General features: G+C 40.1%; 1 protein-coding gene across 4 annotated transcripts in view; it reads left to right on the top strand.

The window, feature by feature from the left end:
- Window positions 1–22,754, top strand: part of Ryr2 (ryanodine receptor 2) — a 593,362-nt gene that overhangs the window by 279,574 nt on the left and 291,034 nt on the right. For all 4 annotated transcript variants that reach the window (XM_087591546.1, NM_032078.3, NM_001191043.3 and 1 more), the window contains 2 exon segments: window positions 16,335–16,499; window positions 21,135–21,256. In XM_087591546.1, the coding sequence (XP_087447672.1) occupies window positions 16,335–16,499; window positions 21,135–21,256 (287 nt within the window).

Consider the following 22,754-nt stretch of genomic DNA (forward strand, 5'->3'; position numbering starts at 1 on the left):
CTGTCTCCTTCTTTTAGATGTAATTTTTTATTTTGGAGCTTTCAGGTGTGCTGTTAAGTTCCTAGTATGGGATCGCTCCAATTATTATTATTATTTTTTCTGTAGGCACTTAGTGCTATAAACGTTCCTCTTGGAACTGCCTTTCTCATGTTCCATAAGTTTGGGTATGTTATATATTCATCTTCAATCAATTTTAGAAAGTCTTTAATTTCTTTTTTATTTTCTGTCTTGACTCAATTTTCATTCAGGAGAGAGTTGTCAATGAGCTTTTAAGCTTCCTCTTGTTTCCATTGTGAATAAATAGCTTTATTCTGTACTGGTCAGCTAGGATGTCATGGTGTTATTTCAGTTTTCTTGTATCTGTTGAGATTTGCTTTGTGTCCAAGCATGTGGTCAATTTTGGAGAAATTTCCCTGAGCTGCTGAGGAGAAAGCATGCATTTATTTATTTATTTATTTATTTATTTATTTATTTATTTATTTATTTATTTATTTTTGGTTTGGGTAAAATGTTCTATAAATACTGTTAGGTCTATTTGGTTTATAACATCTGTTAACTCCAGCATTTCTCTATTAAGTTTTTGTCTAGATGGCCTGTCCACTGGTGAGAGTGGGTTTTTGAAGTCATCCACTATCAGTAAATGAGGGTGAATATGTGATTTAAACTGTATTAGCGTTTCTTTTATGAACTTGGGTGTTCTTGGGTATGCTTCACAGATGTTAAGAGTTGCAGTGTCTTCTTGTTGTGTTTTTTTATTAGATGAATATGTAGTAGCCATCCATATCTCATTTGCTTAGTTTTTATTTGAGGTCTATTTTGTCAGATATTCAATGGCTACACTGGCTTGCTTCTTAGATCCCTCACATACAGATGTGTTATTAGCAGGTGCTCTTAGGCACACACAGACATGCACAGATAGACATACATGGAGACAGACATACATACTCCACACAACTACATTTGAAAAATCTAAAGATATTTTCTGGAGTCTAATGTTTCAAATGCAAAATTCATGTCTCCAAAGCTGGTGGGAAAGAGGGAAAAGTGAAGAAACACTTGGTCACTTTCTATTAGATAGAATCATAGTGACCTCTGTGTAATTGTCGCCTCCCAAGAGATAGAGTCACAGTGATCTCTTGCGTTATAGTCAACTCCTGTGAGATAGAGTCATAGTGATCTTCTGTGCTATGGATATATTTCTTTTTAGAATTATTGATTTTTTTAGTTAGCATACAAAATAACAGGTTTCATTTTGACACTTTTATAATTGTCATAATCATGCTTTGCCACCCACTCCTTATTTGCCACCCACTCTGTTTTTAACTTTCATTGTCCCCTCTAAGGTTTTAAAAATGAGAGATCAAGTTGAACACCACAGTATGTATATGATATCTCAGTGCTTGGGAGGTAGAAGCAGAGGGATGTTGAGGGAGAAGTAGGCAGGAAAATCATGAGTTCAAGGCTAGCTTAGACTAGATAGACCTTCTTCAAATATACCAACAACTTGAGAAACCATTCTCTAGAAATACAGATAAAATAATATAAGCATTAAACTTATGTGTAGTGTTAACTAAAGTAATACAAGAGAGGTTGGTGAGCAAGAAGATGCTGAGTTCACACTCCAGCCTTACACTAATGAGAAACTTTCCAGGAAGAACTACGAGCGCAGAGCTTGCCAGACAAAGAGGAAACCAGAGAACCTAAGCTGTGCTAGGCTGGCCCACTACATTCACTTTATCAATATATATGAATAGAAAACTGTAATTTTAAATGAAAATAAGTTGGTATTGGGCCATGAAATCGAAGCCATGATAGAGACCTACAGTGAAACTTTATTCAGAGAGCCAAGCAGTGTCTGCTGGACTACCAGGACAGCATGAGCTGAGATTGAGAAGGGAGCTTGACTGGAATGCACAATGGGATAAGATTCAGGTAAATAAAAATATTACACGTGACAAAATGTACACATCTCATGGTACTAAAGAGTGAAAAAAAATCACTGAACATGGAAGTTATAAAATTGATGTACCAAATCACTAATAATCTTGATAATCATAGACCTGAAGGAGATAAAACGAATGCCAAGTCTGTGCCTTTGTGTGGGCAGTGGAGGAATATATGCTAATCTTTCAAGTTCACAAACTATAGAAAGATCAGAAAATAAGAGTGAGGGAGGGGAGATTTTATATTGGGCCTTAGTATGGCAGACACCCGTAATCCCAGCTCTCAGGAGGCAGGCCCGAGATGAGAATATAGTGAGAATCCCTGAGTAAGCTGACCAGCTAGACTGGTCAGTTGATAAGCTCTGGGTTCAGGCAAGAGAATCTGCCTCAGTGAGAGGGAGTGGAAAGGGATACAAGCAGACAGATACATGACATTGCCAACTTTGGGCCTCACAAGCTGAGACTAACTTTGCAAGCTCTTGGTGCATCTTGTAAACGTGTCTTGATATGTTTTCCCTCCAAGGCCCTCCTAACATTCTGTCGGTGTTGGATTTGATATTGTAGTTTAATTCATTTTACTGCCTAGGTCCTCTGCCTAGGTTTCTATTCAGGAACTCTTATTCTGGAAGTGACAGTCAAACAATGCTACCACCTCCACCGAAGGCAGCAAGGCCATTGTCTGAGCATGGCGGTGATGAGCTTTTTCTCTGAAGCTCATTGTCTATCCCATGTCTACAGCACCACTCAGCCCTGCAGGCTGCTGAGAACCTGTTGTCACACACGGGCTCTTTATAGGGAATTCTCAGTGGCGACTGTGTATGAGGAGAGGTTGACAAGCAGGAGAGCTAGAATGCAGTGAGATACTTAATTTTAAAAATTATAATAAAATTTAAATATTGTTGGAGGATCAGGTAACAGGTTTGTCCAAGGGGTGCAGACAACTGCCTATATTATTTCTGTTTAAAATCACCCATTCTAGTACGTAGTTCAGAAACAGCTGTCACAGTACATTTGAAAAACAGAGACCAACATGTTGGCTCAATGCGTAACTGAGTTTGATCCTCTAGACCCATGTTGAAAGAAACAGTGCTCACAGTTGTCTTCTGATGCCCTTGCAAACACCCACCCACACACACACATGTACACTCAAGAAACGAATGAGAAAATTTAAAAGGAGAATGCAATAATTTAGACAAGGGCAAATTAGGATAATTTACCTTCAAAATTATCACTCGAATTTGTCATTCAAAAATAACCCCTTGTCTTTATTACAACTTTTAAGAAATATTAACAGTAAACAAACTTAATTATGTACTCTGTTGGGTTTAATCAATATTTAATAAAATGTCTTATTCTCCAACATTTCTTTTATAGTGAAACTTGGGCAATTCAACATTCTGTATTTTAGATTGATGATGGTGCATTTAGCAACTGCTTTGCGTTTGAAATTTTGGGTTATTTTCACACTGAAAGTCTTTAAATACTGGTGATTCCTCCCTTTTTGGAAGTTGAACTGTTTTTGATCCAAGGACAGGAAAGTTTTAGGGGACTTCGATCTTAGAAACTACAGAGAGTTGACTTCGATAAAAATCAATTACATCTTTTGAACTAGCTTATGAATGTTACCTTTTACAGCTATAAAATTGTTTTTGTAAGTGTATATTTAACTTACTGTCATTGGGGGTGGTCCATGCCTATGGAGGGCATAGGACAGCCTTTCTAAGTCTGTTCCCTTTGTCTGCCTTACCCACCTTTACATGGGTTCCTGGGATTGAACTCATCACCAGATGTGTGCTGCAAGTGCCTTTACAGGCTGAGCCGCCTCTCCTGCCTCAGGCTCGTCATTTTAAAGACATTTTCCTAACATTTGCAGCACTTAAGTGAGAGATAGCATATACCGCATTTGACAGTTGGTAGGATCTGATGTCTCTGAGAAAAGGGGTTTGGACCACACCTTTCTGTTCCTTGTCTGTCTCCTAGAATTAGTGCCTTGGAGCATCTCCTGGAAAGTACCTCTAGCATTTAGTCTAGACTCTTCTCCAGATTATTTTAGATTTCTTCTTCTATGTGTGAGATCTCATCATTATATATGTTCTTTATATTCCAACTGTGTTCTTATTCCTAATGTACACAGACAGAGCAACTCTGAATGAAGCAAGGCATTGCCAGACTCTACTTAGGCTGACCAAAGAAACTTAGTCCAAAGCTTGGGCACATTTCCAGAGTTATCTCAAATCCCAGTTTGCAGATAGATCTGCTGATCTAATTTCCAAACTTACACCTTCCACCTGCCAAGCCTTGGGCCTACCTGATCATGTTGTCTTTCCGTCAGCCTGTCTCTGACTATTGAGATTTAAGCATTTTTCTCCCAACATCAATTCCTAGCTCTTAAGACTCTTGTGTGTACTGGATGACTGAGATGTTCATTCTGTGTTGTCCAAAAGTAGAGAAGTGACTTACTTTGTCATCTACCTTTTTGTGTTTCCTGTTATTATATCTTCTCCTTCTTCCACCAAAATGTCAGTGCTTTTTTTTTTTTTTTTTTTTTTTGGATCACGCAGTCGTTTTAGAACACATGACACTCTGTCCATTATATGTTTTTAAAAGATCTAGTTTTATTTATGAGTGTGTATGTATATGCACATATGTGGGGTCTGCCCATGGATGTCAGAAGAGGGCATTGGAGTCTTTGGAATTATAGGCAGTTGTAAACCATTCAATATGGAAACTCTATGCTGAATGAGAGCAGTAAACGGTCTTAACTGCTAAGCCATTCCTCCAGTCTCTCCTCCGTGTAACTTATTTTAAATATTTTAATTACAGATTGTAAATGTTCAGAAGTTTATCGGTAACCATATGGGAAGTACAGCTGTAATTAGAATTAAACTTTGTCTAACAGAAACACTTTTATGAACACATTTGAGTATTATTGTGGAAGAGGTATAAGGCAGGGCATAATATTGGGATAATGTTTATGTAATTTCGATTAGAAGAAAATGTTTTTTGAAATAGATGTTTCTGATATTTAAAAAGAAAAGTCCACTTACGTGCCTTTTGATGTCCAGAAGTTGGTATGCTATGTTTGTATAAGTTTTTCTGAAGCTGGGTCTCTCTATATAGCCCTGATTGATTTGGGATTCAATATATAACCCGAGTTAGCCTCAAACTCATGCTCTTTGTGCTTTATCTTTCTCAGTTCTGGGGTTATAGGTATAAATCAGCACTCCCAGCAGTGAGTGCTATTTTGATAGCTTAGGGTTTTTTTTTGTTTGTTTGTTTGTTTGTTTGTTTTTCTGGAGCTGAGGGCCGAACCTAGGGCCTTGCGCTTGCCTAGCAAGAGCTCTACCACTGAGCTAAATCCCCAACCCCTTAGTTTTTATTTAGTATAAAATAGCAGTATAAAAATGAGAATCCAGGAAAAAGTCAATGTCACAGAAATCTACATTAAAAATACATTCCCACATATAGACTGTGAAAAAAATTAAACATGTTAATAGTGTTGATTATAATACTCAAAAATACTGAATTTTAGCTGGAAAGAAGCCTAATGAAATTAAAATTTATTCATGGTGCAGAGTATTAACTGCTGTTATATGATAAAGACACATTAAACCGATGGAAACAAAATAAAGGTGTTTGTATTATCAAATTTTAGAGAAAACGGAATGCACAGTTTTATCTTTTCTCTTATTAGTAATAATTTGGTCTCAGTTCTGTACTTTTAAGATACATGTTGAGCTCACATATAAACACATATATGTGAACCCACATGAAGACGCAAATACCCCATACATAGGCATGTAGGTTCATGGTAGTGAATTGTGCATGCATGTGTGTGCACGTGCCTGTGGAGGACAGAAGTCAATCTTGGCTGTCCTCCCATCCATCACAGGGTCTCTCACTGGCCTGTAATTTACCAAGTAAGCTAGACTAGCTGGTCAGTGAGTCCCAGGGATCTACTTGCCTTTACTCCCAGAGGTTGAAGTACAAGTGTTTGCTAGCTTTCAGCTGTGGGTTCTGAGGACAGAACTCAGGTCCTCATGTCTGCAAGGCAAGTAAATTACCACCCAAATTATCACTCGAGCTCCCCTGCCCCTACCTGATGTGAGATGCATCCCCCCTCTCAGAGCACAGTGATAGATAGGGAATATATGTTGTATTTTTCCTTGTTTTCAGTAAGAAAAATGAGCACTTCCTTTCTGGAAGACAAAATGTCTTCTTTTCAATGTGTCTGCAACTCAGGTATGTGTCAGGTCTGCAGTGGCTAAATGGCTTGACAGATAAAATTTCTGTGTTGCTGTGAATGAAAGAGTAAGCATGTCGCTTATGTGTGAGGAGAAATGATAAACTTCTGTTTCAGACTCTGTTAGTTTCTTCAGATTTATGAATTCCAAAATGAAAATCAACCCTGAGTCTGGCCTGGTGACCCAAGCCCGTTATGTCAGCTACTGAGGAGGGAAGAAGTTCATGGCCATCCTGGGTGACAGATTGAGTTCTAGGCCAATCTGGTCCCTAACTTACAAAACAAAAATGAGGAAAGGACTCGTTGGTTCCACAGTTCTACCAGTTACATAGCTGGAGGGTGGGGCACCATCACAGCATGCACAAGGCTCTGGGTTCGATCCCAGCACTGCCTCAACTCTGATGAAGCTATGTCTAGTTCAGTGGTGTTTTAGTGTCCCTGGTTGACACATTCTTCTCATCCCGTCTTTCCAGTGAACGAATATCCTTGGTCCTGTTGAGTTCTGCCGCTAGGCACCATCACATTCCTGGGTCTCTTCTGACCTTTAAGTTTGAGAAATGGTATCAGTTAGTTTTCCAGGCAAAGATACTGAACTTTCAGTCTTCCTTGCCTTCCACAGGAGCGACTCAACTTGAAGGCCCACACCCCAAGACCATATTCTCAAAACATGCAGATCAGGAAGATAATTTTTCCTCAGGATTCATAGCTATCAAGGGTTTTAAAAAATGTTTCAGAAAACAAACAAAAAGCCAAACCAAAAAACTAAAACCCATGCTACTAGTTGACAGGAAAGGTGTCATTTGGGGGTCATTACAACAGCACCTGTGACACCAGTGTGGGTGTTCACTAGCCAGTCTCAAGTCCTGGAGTTGACAGAGAAATCACCGGTTGCTGACAGCCCTGTGTAGTCAGAAGAAATTGGATCAGGTAGGACACAGTTCATAATGTAAGCGGCAGGGACTCCCTGTTAAGGAAACGAGTCGATATAATGAAGAATGCATTTCTCACCTGTAGGTTTTCTAAGGCATATTTTCTACTTTTAGAACCTTTGACTGGCTCTCACAGACACCTTTCCATGTCAGTTTTAATCATAAGGTAGTCCTGCCAGGTAGATATATATGTATTGTACGCCAGGGTAGTTTTCTTGAAACTTAAAATACCACTGACATGCTCCTTGGTAGCAGCACTCCCTGCTTTCCCTCCCTCGTGCACCATGAATAGAAGTCTTTTGCCATCGAGGTGATGGAATGACAGCCCCAAATGGGATAGCAATGCCGTTAAAAGGACTGTGGTGATGAGGGCAAAAATAGATGGAAACTTTCTAGGCTGAGAGATTCTTCATGTAGTATCTTACTGAAGATTTTTACTTTTTAGTTCGGACAAACGAATTTCAAAGTTCTCCCTCTCTCCTTCCCTCCCTCCCTTTCCATGCTACCTTCCCTTAGGCTTGCCCTGTAGCTGAGGGTGACTTGAGCTTCTGATCTGGTAGATGTGTTTCTGAGGAGCCAGCCCAGGATTTCACACATGCTGGGAAGGCAGCCTCCCAGCCCTCAAGGCAAACACGCTCACCCAAAGAAAATAAAGAGCGAAGTTTAACAGTTTATAGCGCACCATATAATCTGTCTACCAAGTTTGCTGCTCTGGGTCATCTGATCTAGAATGAGTTTGTGACATTTAGAGATTGTTCTAAATCTTCATTAGGCAATGGTAGCAACTGAAGCTTTATTAAATTCTGTGGAAGATCAGGATCTGAACTTAAGCCTCAGTGATAAATCTTAGCCAATAGAGAAGAGAAATCACTCACCTGTCATTGTCTGTACTTCAGAGGTCTGCTATGACTAGGGGATTAAATAGATAAAAAAGATTAGCAGGAGAGATGGCTCAGAGGTTAAGAGCACTGGCTATTCTTTTAAAGGTCCTGAGTTCAATTCCCAGCAACCTCATGGTGGCTCATAACCATCTATAATGCCCTCTCTGGCATGCAGGTGTACATGCTACATAGATGGTATCTGCATGCAGATAGAGCACATATATACAAATATATAATGTATATGCATATAATATATGTATATGAAATATATATAATAAATAAATTAGTTAATTAAAAATAGGTAAAATAGAGATTTATTTTTGCATTACTTTTCTCATAAAAACAACTATATAAAATTATTAGTGGGCACCAAGGAAGAAACAGAGTATAACAGATGGGAGATGAGAAATGGAAATAAGAACAAAGTGTAAGAGTGTGTGTGTGTGTGTGTGTGTGTGTGTGTGTGTGTGTGTGTGTATGTCTTAATGAAACCTAGTACTTTGCATGCTACCTAAACAATTAGTAATGGAAAACCCCAATCTCCAAGCTTAAATGGGGATGAACTTCACTTGTCTCAGGATTAAATTAAAGGGAGCTGCATATAGGGACCTCTGCAGACAGGAGCTAAGAAAATGAGAGAAAGTAGTGGAAATGATGGTTTTCCCAGGAGACAGAGAGATTTGGTCACATGTATCCCAGTTCTTTTCAATGGCAGTCAGCATGAGAGGGAATAGCTCAGACCCTCCTGTGAGATGAGAGGCTTCGCAGTCAGAGAAGCAGAATCGGGGGGAGCCCTATATGTTTAGGACCATATTGTATAGCTGTGTCTGCTGGTACCTGAGGGCTGGCTAAGGAAGGACAACACCCATAGTGCAGTTTGGTTAATGGGATAATTTTGTGACCCATTTCCCAGTCCCCAGTGACCACCTATCCTCATTATATTCTGGTATCATAAAATAAACGCATTAAACCTTTACCCTTTTTGTTATTTAGTATGTGTGTGTGTATGTTTGTGTATGTGTATATGTGTGTGTGCATGTGCGTGTGAGCATGTATGTGTATGTGTGTTTACATGTGTGTATATGTATGTATGTGTGTGCCTGTGTGCACGTGTGTACACATGCATGTGTGTATGTGTATATGTGTGTGTGCCTGTACGTATGTGTGTCAATGTGTGTGCATGTGTGTATGCATGTGTGTGTATGTACATGTGTATGTGCATGTATGTATATATGCATGTGTGTGTATGTGTGTGTATGTGTATGTGTGTGTATGCTCATGTGCCACAGAACTCATATGGAGATCAGAGAACAACTTTTGGCAATTGTTCTTTCCTTCCACCGTATGAGTTCCAGGCTTAAAACCCAGGTCCTCAGTCTTGTCAGTAAATACCTCCCCTGCTGAGCTGTTTCCACTGCTGTGTGTTCTCTTTTGACTTCTTAGTTTTTCTTAACTTTAGCTGCTGCTTGTCATAAAGAGATGGGTATTTAAAAAGCTAATATCGATAACTTAATGTGTAATTAAAAACGAGTAAGATTGTCAATAACCAAGATTAAGGACCTGTCAGTTTCCCTCTCCCATTTGGTTATCCAGTGCTGGTATAGAAATATGATGGATTTTAGCCAGAACTAGAAGAGTCCAGATAGCAGTTTTCCAGCACTAGTTTTTAGTGTGCTTCTGTGCCACTTACTAAAGGCCACCGTTGGCGCAGAAGTAGTTTCCACTTCATAACAAGCCAGATTAGTGTGCCCATTTTGGGGGTATTCTTTCTATTTTTTAAAGCCATCTCCTGATTGGAATTATTTGAGTAGTTTGTTGGCACGCTTTCTGTGGGACATAAGAAGGGATATGTAGTCCTTAATTTATTCATGCAGGACATTGTTGTTGACAAGTGGCCTTTTATGTGCCTAAGCAGATGACTCAGAATTTAAGAATACCAGTGCCGAGGGCAGGAGCTCCATTCCAAGAATACACACGGGACAGCTCACAACAAACTCTAACTGCAGTTCTGAGAGATCTGATGCCCTCTTCCAGCCGTCGTTACTTGCATTGAGTTGGGCATACCCATACATAAGTGCACACGATTAAAAAATAAAATTCTTTTGGTTTTGTTTAAAGAGCCTGACATTTGCAGACCATGATCAGGTTCTGAGGACACAGAACAATTTTGGTTAATTTCAGTAAAGAGCCCACTGATTGGTAGTGGAAGGCAGTATTCATGCCAATATATAAGTAAAAGGAGAAGAAATAGCATGTATACACAATAATGGGTTGAACATATTTCTTTGAGAAATCAGAGTCCCCAAGATCTAAAAACAGAGAAAAATAGTTATGAATGAACGAAAGCCCAGATGATAGCAATGATATTAGGGTTTCTTTAACTGGCTACAACAGGTGCTTGATACTAGGTGTGCAAACTAAACTATATTGCCTTTTGGGGAAAGTTTCTATTTAATGGCAGAGTATCTTAGCTTGTGTTTTGGTTTGATTTGCTTCAGATTGCATTGCACAAGATGGGATATTGCTCTGAACTTTCAAGACTTGTCTAGAACTTATAACTGTACATGCTACAAGCTGGCCTCAGCTTCACTACAGTCCCCTCACTGAGCTTATAATCCCACTGCTGCGGTCACATGTCTGAGCCACCATGTCTCGCAGTTAGAGAGAGCCCTTTTGATATCAGTATAATTTTCAGATTGGATACTGCTGCTGTTATTTTCAATCTCATTGACCTTCTGTCTTCTAGCTCCAGTGTTATCCAGCTACTCCAATATTCTGATTATTGCTCTCTCTTTTCTTTTCTTCTCTTCTCTTCTCTTCTCTTCTCTTCTCTTCTCTTCTCTTCTCTTCTCTTCTCTTCTCTCTCTCTCTCTCTCTCTCTCTCTCTCTCTCTCTGTGTGTGTGTGTGTGTATGCTTTAAATATATACTGCATTTTCTGGCAGAGATCACTTATTGGTGTATTCCTTGTATGGGTAAAGGATTTTCTTGGCACTTCAGTATGTTTTATATGTATAATAGATGCTTTAGTGGATAGGGAGGGGGCACAGTGGTTAACTTGCTTGGGGCACATGCATGAGGACCAGAGTTTGGATCCCTAGAACTTATATAAATGCCTGGTGGGCTCCAGGCTGGGAAGACAGAAACAGGGATCTCCAGAGCAAGGTGGCTGTGGAGACTTTATCAATGAACTATAGCCTTGATTGAGAGACTGCCTCATTGCATCAAGTGGACGAGCAATAGCTCCAAGCATCAAACATAAACTTCCACCTACACAAGAACACACATGTAAATATACCCATACATGTGCTCACACACATGTAAATACACACACACAGACACACACAGACACACACAGACACACACAGACACACACATACACACACACACACAAATAGAAACATAAAAAAATAGCTGTCTTAAGGTCTTTGTCTTTTAGCTGTACTATCAGGATCCACATTTACACCTCACTTCCTTTTCATGATGTTTCCTTTGACAGTATAATGGATATCAGAAATGACACCCTGCGGAGACTTATTTCAGCCTTGCAGGCAGGTGACCCTGCTAGACTGAAACCCGTGTCTTTGGCAGTGAACAGTTGTTTGCCTTTCTACTCAGTCTCTCAGTTCCACCGGCTGCCATTATTCTGAACCTCCTCTCTGTATACACAAGGCATGGGTTGACAAGAATTTGGATGGGTTTCTGTAAAGGTTTTGGATCCCTTTGCATCTCAGTGCGTCACTTTTGATACCTCAAGTCAGAGAGACAATTGATTCCTTTTGCCTGAGTTGTTCTTACAGAGCCAGGTATACCCTGAGGAAAAGGCTGGTGCCTGTAAGCTAGGCTAAATGATGTTTGTCTTTCTAAGGAGTTCTACTATCCATTTTTTTCCTTTTTTGGGGGGGGGATTTTTCTGAATATTATAATAGTTATCCATGAGAAGTACAACTAATCTCAATTTTCTAAAGTGTAGTAGCTCAATCTAAAAATATTATTTAAAACTCAATGTGACAACTGAAGACCGTGATCTGAGGAAGGGGAGCTGGTGTGGGGTTTTTGCCTGACAGTCACTTGCCTAATCTGCTGCTTCTACTATATGTGAGCTTACTTTCTGTTGGAAGCTTTTAGCCATGCCATCGTCTTGGTTTCTGACACTCTATCTTTTTTTTTTGAGATTTATTTATTAATTATATATACATATACTGTAGCTGTCTTCAGACACACCAGAAGAGGGCATCAGATCTCTTTACAGGTGGTCATGAGCCACCATGTGGTTGCTGGGATTTGAACTCAGGACCTCTGGAAGAGCAGTCAGTGCTTTTAACCATTGAGCCACCTCTCCAGCCCCAACTCTATCCTTTTTGTTTTTCAACACACCTGAGACAGATGAGCATAGGGAATGGCTTTGCAGCCTAGGACTCTGCCAGGTTTGGTATTCGCATACCCTTCTTCCAATAATGCTCTCAGAAACCTGGAATCTTTACCTGGAAGTACCGTGCATTCTATCCCTTCCATAAATCAATGCATCCAGCAACTTGTTAGCAACCTGGAACCCTCCAGTGAGCCATAGGGATAACCCTCTTTAGGTTATAGGATAAGTTTCTTATCACCTTAACAGCCATTCAACTTAGAGTTTCTTCAGTTCTAGAAGGATTAAAAGGTCAGTCCAGCCTAGGCAGGTTTGGGGCACATGTGCAAATAAGGCAAACCGTGTCTCCAAGGTTTTAAGGAATTTTTAGGGAGAATCTCCTGTTTTCCATTTTTATGTCTGTATGTGTAATTAAAATCAGATTTATTGAGGGAAGGAAGACTCACAGTAGTCTTGATTGGCCAGTGATCATCTTAGACTACCCAAGCTATGCCCTTAGTGAACAAACCCCTTCTTCCTTTGGTCCCATATAGAAGAAGCTACTTGTCTTGAAGAGAAGTTAAGGACCTGCTTGTAGAGTTTGGTTCCCAGAACCCATTCACATTGGGAGGCTAACAGCTGCCTAGAACTCAATCTCTGGAAGATCCATGCCCTCTCTGACCCCTGCACGCCTGTGCTCATGTGCTGGATCCTCCACACAGTGCATTTCTGATCCGCCATCACAGTGACTAAAGATACCTTTGCAAACCCTTGTGAGCTCTAGTTTCAATCCTTTGAGTTGTTGTGCCCAGATTGCAAAAACCCCAGAGACCACCAAGAACCACAACTCGGATGCAAGGACATGAGAGTCTTTATTCAAGCTTAAGCTTGGGCCACATACCTTCCTGATGCAACAGGAAGGAGAGCGACCCCGAGGTCTAGGGGAAGGGGGTTTATAAAGGAAGAAACCACAAGTGAGGGTTTCCAAGCCTTGGCATTACATAAGAGGGGAAAGGAATGTTGGCCTTTAAGCTAATTGGTTTATAGCACCTGGTTAAACCACAAGGAGGTCGATACACCAAAAAGGAGCATCTTGACCTGGGAAAGACTTACATTTTCTTAGCCCACTCTGTTGTTATCAGACAGCTGCAGCTGCTGTGTCTATTTTGCAACTGAGGTCTGATTTTTCTCAGACCTCAAGGGTGGGGGCCGTGTCACTCGAAGGGCAAGTTAACTTAGAATGGAGTCTTAAAAGCAAAGTGGAGTTTATTCTGCCACCTCAGTCCCTTCAGCGTAAGAGACTAAAAACCTTGAGCTACCCAGCCCAGACCCTGCACTGGAATGCTTAATTATTTTCGTCTGAATTTCTCCTAAGCTGAGCTACAGGAAATGAACAAAGGGAAGAACAGCCAGGACCCTGGGTGTTTCCTTTAGCTTCTTCTGTCACATGTCATTTCGGCAAGTTCTTACCTGACTCAAGGTCACCATTAATACCAGCTGCAGGACTTGGGAAATCTCCTCATTAAAACCCCTTCCAAGTGGCCGTGGGTCATTGCAATGGGAAGTCAACAAAACCTCGCTGTGCAGCTAATGAGTGCAAGACTTCTCAAAAACACAAATAATTAGGCTATAAACTCATTTCCCGGCTAAAAGAAAAAAAAGTTTAGAGGCTCATTGTCTTCTTCTGAAGAGATAATTACATTGTTATATTTTCCAGAATTTAATTTTCCCATTGACAGGGTTGGAATAAGTAGATTAGTACTCTATGCCATCTGATAGAATGAAATTACAATAGTTTATCTGTTTTATTGCTGATTCTTAGAACACTGTTCCAAGCTATTTGCATAATAGTTGATTCAACTTAGTTGATAATTGTATGCTTCTGAGGTGACCTTGACCTTTCTCTATTGAGAATTGAAGCTCATTTGAATTTGAAGTTTATCTACCTACTCTCTTTAGGGTCATTAAAGGATCATTATTTATCAATACAAAGGAAAAAAAAATCAGACGTCGTGAAGAATCTGTGACATTTTGTTTTGTTTTAATTTTCCCTGCAATCATTTGTTTATTCATTTATTTATTCTTCCCTTATACACTGCATCCTAGCACAGTTTCTCCTTCCTCCTTTCCCCTCCACCTCTGCTCTCCTCCACTCCTTCTCCATTTCCCTTTAGAAAGGAGCAGGCCTCACAGGGATATCAACAATAAAGTTACAATAAAACTAGGCCCAGACCCTCATATTAAGGCTGGACAAGGCAATCCCCATGTAGCCTAGCTTAGCCCAGAATCTGCTCTGTAGAGCAGGCAGGCCTAGGCCTTGAAGCAATCCTACTGCACCTGGCTCCCAAGCACTGATAAGATAGGCATGTCGCCCTGGCACCAGAGTAGGCCTTCTCTTTTGTTTGAATGAACGGATCCTTTAGATAAAACAAGAAACCAAAACTCAAATAATTTTTACTTCAAGTGGTTCTTCAATACATATTTATATAGTAGATGGTCTTAGTCAGTTCAGTGCTCGCCTTGGAATGTGAGGACCTGACTTTGATTTCTCAGAAACTTTGTAAAAGAAGAAAATCTGGGTGTGGTGGCCTGTGTTTACAATCCAGTACTGGAAACGCAGAGATAGCAGATCCCTGGGGCTTGCTGCCCTGCTAGACCAGCCTCTTTGGTAAACTTCACCAGTGTGATAGTCTTAAAGAACAAATGGTGGGGGGGATGCTTGAAAATTGATAATGAAGGCTATCACTGACTTCTACAAGCAAACATACACACATGTGAGCACACACACACACCCCAATTTAATCAACAATCAAATAACCAAAGACTTAGAAAGAATATAACTGCAACTTAGTGGGGATACTTAATCGGCAAAGGCATGACTGAGAAACAGGAAGGAGTCCATTCAGCTTTGAGACTGTCATGTAGGGACTACCGTAGGACTAGAGAGAGGGCCTCAGTGCTTAAGAGCACTGGCTACTTTTCCAGAGAGTGTAGGTTTGATTTCCAGTACCTACATGGTGGCTTACGGCTGTCTGAAGTTTCAGTTACAGGGGGGTGCCCACATCTGAGGACAGTATCTAGCACACAGACAACACACAGGTCCAACAAAGGACAGCAGCTGCAGCAGCAACCACAGCGTTTACTGATTTTGCAGATGGCAAGGATTCAGATCCCAGCACCCACATCAGGTGACTCACAGATGCCTGTGACGTCAGCTCCAAGGGATGCATTGCCCTTTTTTGTTCCGGCTTTCAGAGCACCTGTGGATTTGTGCATACCACATATACACACACGTGCACATACGTATCCATACACACCTTCACAAAAAGAACTTTGAAGAATTTGGCCTGGTGACTTCCTGAATCTCAGCTCCTGTTAGGAATACAAACCTGGGCAGTTCACCTCGGAAGCTGCAGGAGCAGCAACCACAGCTTTAATTAGTTTGAGAGACAGAAGATTCAGTGATTACTGACAGCGTCATGAACACCTCTCAGGTGTCATGGCCAAAGTCCTTCAGGATGACTAAAGGGACTCTTTTTTTTTGGTTTTGGATTTTAAATTCAAGGTATGTTCAAAGATTTTCAAGTGTTCTCTCATTTTTGTTCTGGACAAAAAAGGGGAGATATTTTTATTTCTAGATGATAAAACTGGACCCTATGCCAGGAAGTTATGGCTAAGCAGTTATGAGCTAAGGCCGTTCTTCCAAAGGAACAAGTTTGATTTCCAACACCCAGTCAGGGGCCTCACAACCACCTAGAATTCTATATCCAGGGACTCTGATGCCCACTTCTGCTCTCCACTGACATTATATACACACCCCTGATACAATACATGCAGATTATTAAAAATAAATCTTTAAGAAATAATATTGGCCATTGTCATAACTGAAGTGAACTTCAGTGAGAAGGAATGTTTTTATAAGATAGTATTGTGTTGATATGGACTAGTGTTTTTTTTTTTCTAAATCTATGCTATTCCCTTTTTATACACAGGAAAAATTGGATGCAGGTGTAAGGAAAGAAGTCGATGGCATGGGAACCTCAGAAATCAAGTATGGAGACTCCATTTGCTATATACAACATGTGGACACAGGCCTGTGGCTAACCTACCAGGCCGTGGATGTCAAATCAGCACGAATGGGATCCATACAGCGTAAGGTAAGGTCACACACAGGCGTGGCTTATCACAGCCACATTCGTAAATGAAAAAATACAAACATAAAAAGTGGAGACTTCAGCCACCTGCTTGGGCTCATATTACACTCTGAAGGTCGGGCCCCACCATTTGTTAATTTTCAACCAAAGAATTGTGAAATGAGTTTACTTGCCAACACATGCAACCCTGGTGTCCACTTTATCAGATCCCGTTTGTATGTCTGAGAATGTAATAGTGACTACTATTAATGAATTATGAGATTTCCAGTCTCTTGAATCCTGTGTAGCAATTCCACCATAATAGGCTTTTTTAAACAATGGTGAATCCCTGCAGGGTTTTTCTCAATGATGTATAGGATTATGGTTTTGCAATTCATTTCCTTTGTCCTTCACTCTTGCTACTCCCTCTTCTTGCTCATAAGATGGACATCTCCATTCTCCTGAACCTCTCATTGGCAGCGGCTTCTTCTTCCTCTTCCTCTTCCTCTTCCTCTTCCTCTTCCTCCTCTTCCTCTTCCTCTTTCTTCTTTCTGCTTCTTCTTCTTTCTTCTTTCTTCTTCTTCTTCTTCTTCTTCTTCTTCTTCTTCTTCTTCTTCTTCTTCTTCTTCTTCTTCTTCTTCTTCTTCTTCTTCTTCTTCTTCTTCTTCTTCTTCTTCTTCTTCTTCTCCCTCCTCCTCCTCTTCCTTCTTTTTCCCTCCTCCTCTTTTTCCTCCTCTTCCTTTTCCTCCTTCTCTTCCTCCTTTCTTCTTCTTTTTCCTTCTTCTCCTGCATGCCCCCTCCCCCCACCTCAAGAGAGTGTCTCACTATATACCTCTGGTAGTTGTCATACTGTGTAGTCTGGTCGGGCCTCACACTCACAAAGCTATATCTGCCTCTGCCTCCCAAGTGATCAAAGGCGTGTACTACCTTCTACTCTTGGCTCTTTTCCTCAATTTCTAGATATCAGCTTTCTCTGAGCCAGTATGTCCCTTAAGCATGCCTCTTGCTTTTGGATAGGTTCTTTCTTTAGTGCACGACTCCTGTTTTGTCAGCCCAAGGCTTATCCATTTAAACTTAAATGATCACATTAGAAGTCCTTGCCTTCCCAGCTTGCCCACTGCATGTTCTCTGCGCTCCGAAAGCATTTATAGAGAGCTTTCTAAATGTATACTCCCTGTGCGGTTCCATTGACTCGGAATTGTGACATTGTGCTTTGAATGAGAAGTATCCTGCAAGTTAATCCTCTCTGGGAATGCCTTTCTAGACACATTCCAAGGCATGCCTCATTAAGACCATAGGTGCTTAATCCATGCAAACTGACAATCACAGGTGAGTGTCACAGAGTCGGAATTGCTGGTGCCACCTCTGGAGAGCCAGAGAAGGGAGGCATGAGGCATGCTGCATGGTCAGGACTCACTAGCTGAGTCCTCTGGCTGTCAGCATTATTCTATCTTTGCTGCACCTACTGTGGTTGTGTTGTCTGGAATCACAGTAGGTGTGCACAGCTTTTTCTCATGAACACGTTTGCTTTTCTCTGTCCTGGTCACATTCCTCCAAAGTAAACTTCTGTATTTCTTTCAGTTGTTTTGAGATTTAAATTTCCTTATATCTATTTATTATTAATATTTTTATTATTATATCCTCCTTTAAAATTTTTATCTATCTTTTATATACTTTCATCCTATTTTCATTTGATTCATTTTATATGTTTCCTTACCGTGAATTTTTACTCCTACTTTGTAGATGTTATTGGTTTCTGCATCCTTAAAACAATTGAGTCTATTTCTATTCCCAAGTCTCATTTTAAAACTTTTTGGCAGTTTTCTTTTTTTAAATATAGTAATGATTTTTGAGTTCTATCAGTTAAAGCTGATAAAACAAAAACATGTTTTGGCTTCCTTTAATTTGTTCATATAATTAAAGTACCAGACATCTAATTACTGAAGAATCCTTACATCCATAGAATTAAACCCTACTTGACCATAGCCCATTATTCCAGTAAAATCCTACTAGATTTAATTAACTCATTTTATTCAGGATTGTTACATATATTCATGAGGAAAATTAAATTCTCTTTATGAGTAGTTAAGTTTTCATTTCATATAATTTGCATGTTTATGAGTTTCCACATGTGCTGAAGCATCACTCTTCATTGGTCTCTCTCTTCAACCACGTGAAGGAGGAATGATCTCTCCCAGACCACAGACTTACAGAGACAGATGACAGGACATGGTTTGCCAGCCCATGGTCTGGTGGGATGTCTGCTCTTTGAAACTGTATCAGCAGTCACGTATGCAACCATCCAGTCCTAAGGACTTCTAACTAGTTAGCCCTAAGTTATCCTTCTGGTGTTTTCTGAAAATTAATTATTAATTAAATTAATTAATTATTAATTAATGATTATTTTATGCTTAGTTGAATGGAACTCCTTTAGAATATTGGGGCTCATATTGTTTTTGAGTCTTGTTTTGTTTCCCAGGCTAGCTTTTGAACTTCTGGGTTCCAGCAATCCTCCTGCCTCAACTGCTGGGATTATAGGAATTGTCACCATGGCTACCTCTGCTGATTACTCTTCTGGGTTAGCCGGGCCTTTTGCTGCTTGTTTTGCCATTGAGATCCACACAGTACTGTATTATCATAATTGAGTTCTTGTATTCTATGTTTTTCTTTCTATTTTATTTTCAGCCAAGTTTATGAGAGGTCTGTTTCTCTCTTCTCAGAGAATTGAGTTTCAGATTTGTTCACCCTTTCTGGTGCCTTATTTCTATTTCATTAAGTTCATCTTGTATCCTCATCAACTCCATTTTTCTACTTTGTGAGGTGTACTTCTGGAGGATTTATACATTATCTAGTTTTTTCCCCTGTTAATAAAGGCAAGCAGGAGAGCATCTTGCTTTGAGTGCAGATCTCTGTCTCATTGATTTTTACTTAAGGAGTTCCTTTTAACTCATGGTATTTGATAATTTCAGTTCCTGTTATAAATTTTTGGTTCATACAATCGATTCATGGTACTGAGTTACCTCACTGTTAGTGTTGAATGAAGGGAGCTGAAGGGACCTGGGCATGGTTCCTCACAGACATTCTGCAGCCTATTGACTGGAACCATTGAAAGTCTGGAAGGTAGTGAAAACGGGGGCAGATGGAACAGAAAGGTAGCCCTGGGAAAATTTGAAACCATACTAGTATTCGCTTTTGTGATGTACATGTTGGTGCACATGTGTGTGATCACTCTGGAAAACCCATTGATCTGTGCACTGAGAATATGTGTACATGCCTCTCCATGCTGTGCTTCCATGAAACGTTCAAAATATAAAAATTAACAAAGGACATGCGTGTATGAGTGCATATGTGTGTGTGTGTGCGCACGCGCGCGTGCACGTGCATGTGCATGTGAGTGTATATGTGTGTATGCTTATGTGTGTATGTATGAGTGATTGTATTTATGTGTGTGCTTGCGCAGCGTGTATGTGTGTGAGTGGATGTATTTATGTGTGTATTTAAGTGGGGTATGCATATGTGTGTGTGCCCATGTGTGAGTGTATGTGTGTGTATGTTTATGTGTGTATATGTGTGAGTATATGTATTTATGGGTATGCTTATATAGTGTGTATGTGTATGAGTGGATGTATTTATATGTGTAAGTGGGGTGTATATGTGTGTGTATGCATATATGAGTGTATGTGTGTCTGTGTGCATGTATGTGAGTGGATATATTTATGTGTGTGTGCACGGGTGAGTGTATGTGAGTACGTATGTGTGTATGTATGTGTGTCTGTGTGCATGTATGTGAGTAGATATATTTATGTGTATGTGAGTACGTATGTATGTATGTGTGTCTGTGTGCATGTATGTGACTGGATATATTTATGTGTGTGTGCACGGGTGAGTGTATGTGAGTACGTATGTGTGTATCTGTGTTTATATGTGTGACTGTGTCTATTTATGTGCATGTCTCTGTGGTGTGTGTATGTTCATCGTTTAGATACCTCAGGGTCAGTGGTTAGTACTTAGTGTTCAGTCACAGTGCGGCTGGTGACATTACATAGTGATGGGATGCAAGGTGCAGTGCTGGCTTCTCTGTTGTTAGGCTGTGGATAAATCACTGAATGCAGATATGGGGCAACGATTTACTCTTGTTTCATTCAACTCAATGTATTTATTGAAGCACCTTGAAGACAATAACGTGATCAGTTATTACATGGCTGCTTTGCCTGTTATTTACTCTGAACACAGTGGTCATTTGCCTGGCTTTGATTCTATTATCATGGCTCATGTTTTCTCTCATCCACGATTGTATTTTATTGTGCTCAGATTTACCCTTCACTCCTCCAATTCTAATTCCTTCCAGGTCCCTTCCTCCTGGCTCTACTCTTTGAGTTTTCTTTGTCAAGGAGGAGTATCTGGGACCAAACCGGGGTCTTTCGAATGCTAGGCACACTCCACCACTGAGGATACTCCCTACCTCTCACTATGATTCTAGTTTGAAATTGACTCTCACTAAGTTGCCTGGGTTAGGCTCGAGCCATTTCTGCACTGTTCCCGCCTCCGCTCTCCGAGTGAGTGGCTGAGGTTACAGGGGCGTGCCTTCACACAGGGCAAGAGCGTATCTTCTTCAGTCTGTCCTTCTGGAGAAATGACTCTGTCCCCATGCTCCTGCAGGCTATCATGCACCACGAAGGCCACATGGATGACGGCTTGAACTTATCCAGATCGCAGCACGAGGAGTCCCGCACTGCCCGTGTCATCCGGAGCACAGTGTTTCTCTTCAATAGGTTCATAAGGTAATGCCCACAGAGACAGTTGCTTGATACTTTATTTTTGGCTCTCTCCCTGGATTAATAAACAGATCATTCTGAAGTACACTGGCCTTATAAATGTATGCTCTGATAGGCTCCCGGAGTAGAATTAAACCTGCAGCTTAGAGAATGTGAATTTGTCATAGACAGCAATGGGTCGTGACGATTTTATAATTTATTTTTGCTGGAATATGTTTTTAAATTCTGTTATAGTGAAGATAGTGACATATAAATACTTGACAAATTCTGAGCAACTTTAAAAATAAAGTTATGTGATCCTTAACCCCTGAGCCATCTCTCCAGCCCCCCCAAAAACTATGATTCTTAAAATAGGCAATTTTTTTCTACTTAATAGTTGAAACAGTTGCTTACCCATGAAACAAATCAACCTATGGCCACCCTGTTTTCTGGCAACAGCATGGAAATATGCAACATAACCTGGATGAAGAAGGCCTCTCTGTTTCTTTAAGTTTGCAGACTTCATAGAAGAAATGTTTTCTATAAATAGACAAATTTATATGCATATACGTACATGGCTAAGTGTGATTAAAAACTTTAAAAGCATGTGCGTATTATGATTTAACATTTTTTTAAAATTGCAAATTATTTGAATAAATATGTCTCATGATTATTTTTTAATTGCCCTATTATTTATTAGCATTATTACTAGATTATTAACAACCCTTTACCTGTGAGAAGGGAGAGGCCCCACAGGAAAAAGAGAAGGGGAATGGGGAGGAGTTGTATGTGGGGGACTGGGAGGAGAAGGGAGTGGATATTGGTATGTAAAGTAAATCAATTAATGAAAAAACCTAATCCTTCACATTAATTTCCTGTGTAATTGTATCTTTCCCTATTTATTTGTTTTGAAAAATAATTCTAAATTATTTTTCATAGTTACTGCTTTAATCAATCTTTTCCCTTTCGTTTCCCAACAAAAGACCTTCCCAATCCCAGATTATATTAAAGTTAATTTCATTATTTTCTGTTTCATTGACTGTTCCATTGTACATGTGTATAAGCGTGAATGTGCAGAGGTGTGTCTCAAAATACATAGAGATTTTACCCTTATGTATAATGTAATACTTATTCCATTGTCTGCCTCATTTAAAAATTGAATTTCATCAGATTGAGTAGGTCATAGGGATGAGGTGGGAAGCAGCCTCACATTGCATTTACCATTTGGATTTCCGTTTGGCATTACTCATATTGTTACACCACTCTGCACAATACCAATTGCTTGTATTAATCTGAAAACCATGTAGCGGGGATAAAACTAAGGACTAGTGATTTAGTGATACCACAACCCAACCTGGGTTGAAGCTTGGGTTCTGAAACCCAGGCTGGGGTATCAAGAGAATGAAGAAAGGATAGGCACACAAACAGACAGACAGACAGGCAGACAGACAGACACACACACACACACACACACACACACACACACACACACACGTGAGATATGCTACTGAAAACTGGAACCACA

This window comes from Rattus norvegicus, chromosome 17 (assembly GCF_021556685.1).
Source record: "Rattus norvegicus strain SHRSP/BbbUtx chromosome 17, alternate assembly SHRSP_T2T, whole genome shotgun sequence".
Taxonomy (NCBI): domain Eukaryota; kingdom Metazoa; phylum Chordata; class Mammalia; order Rodentia; family Muridae; genus Rattus; species Rattus norvegicus.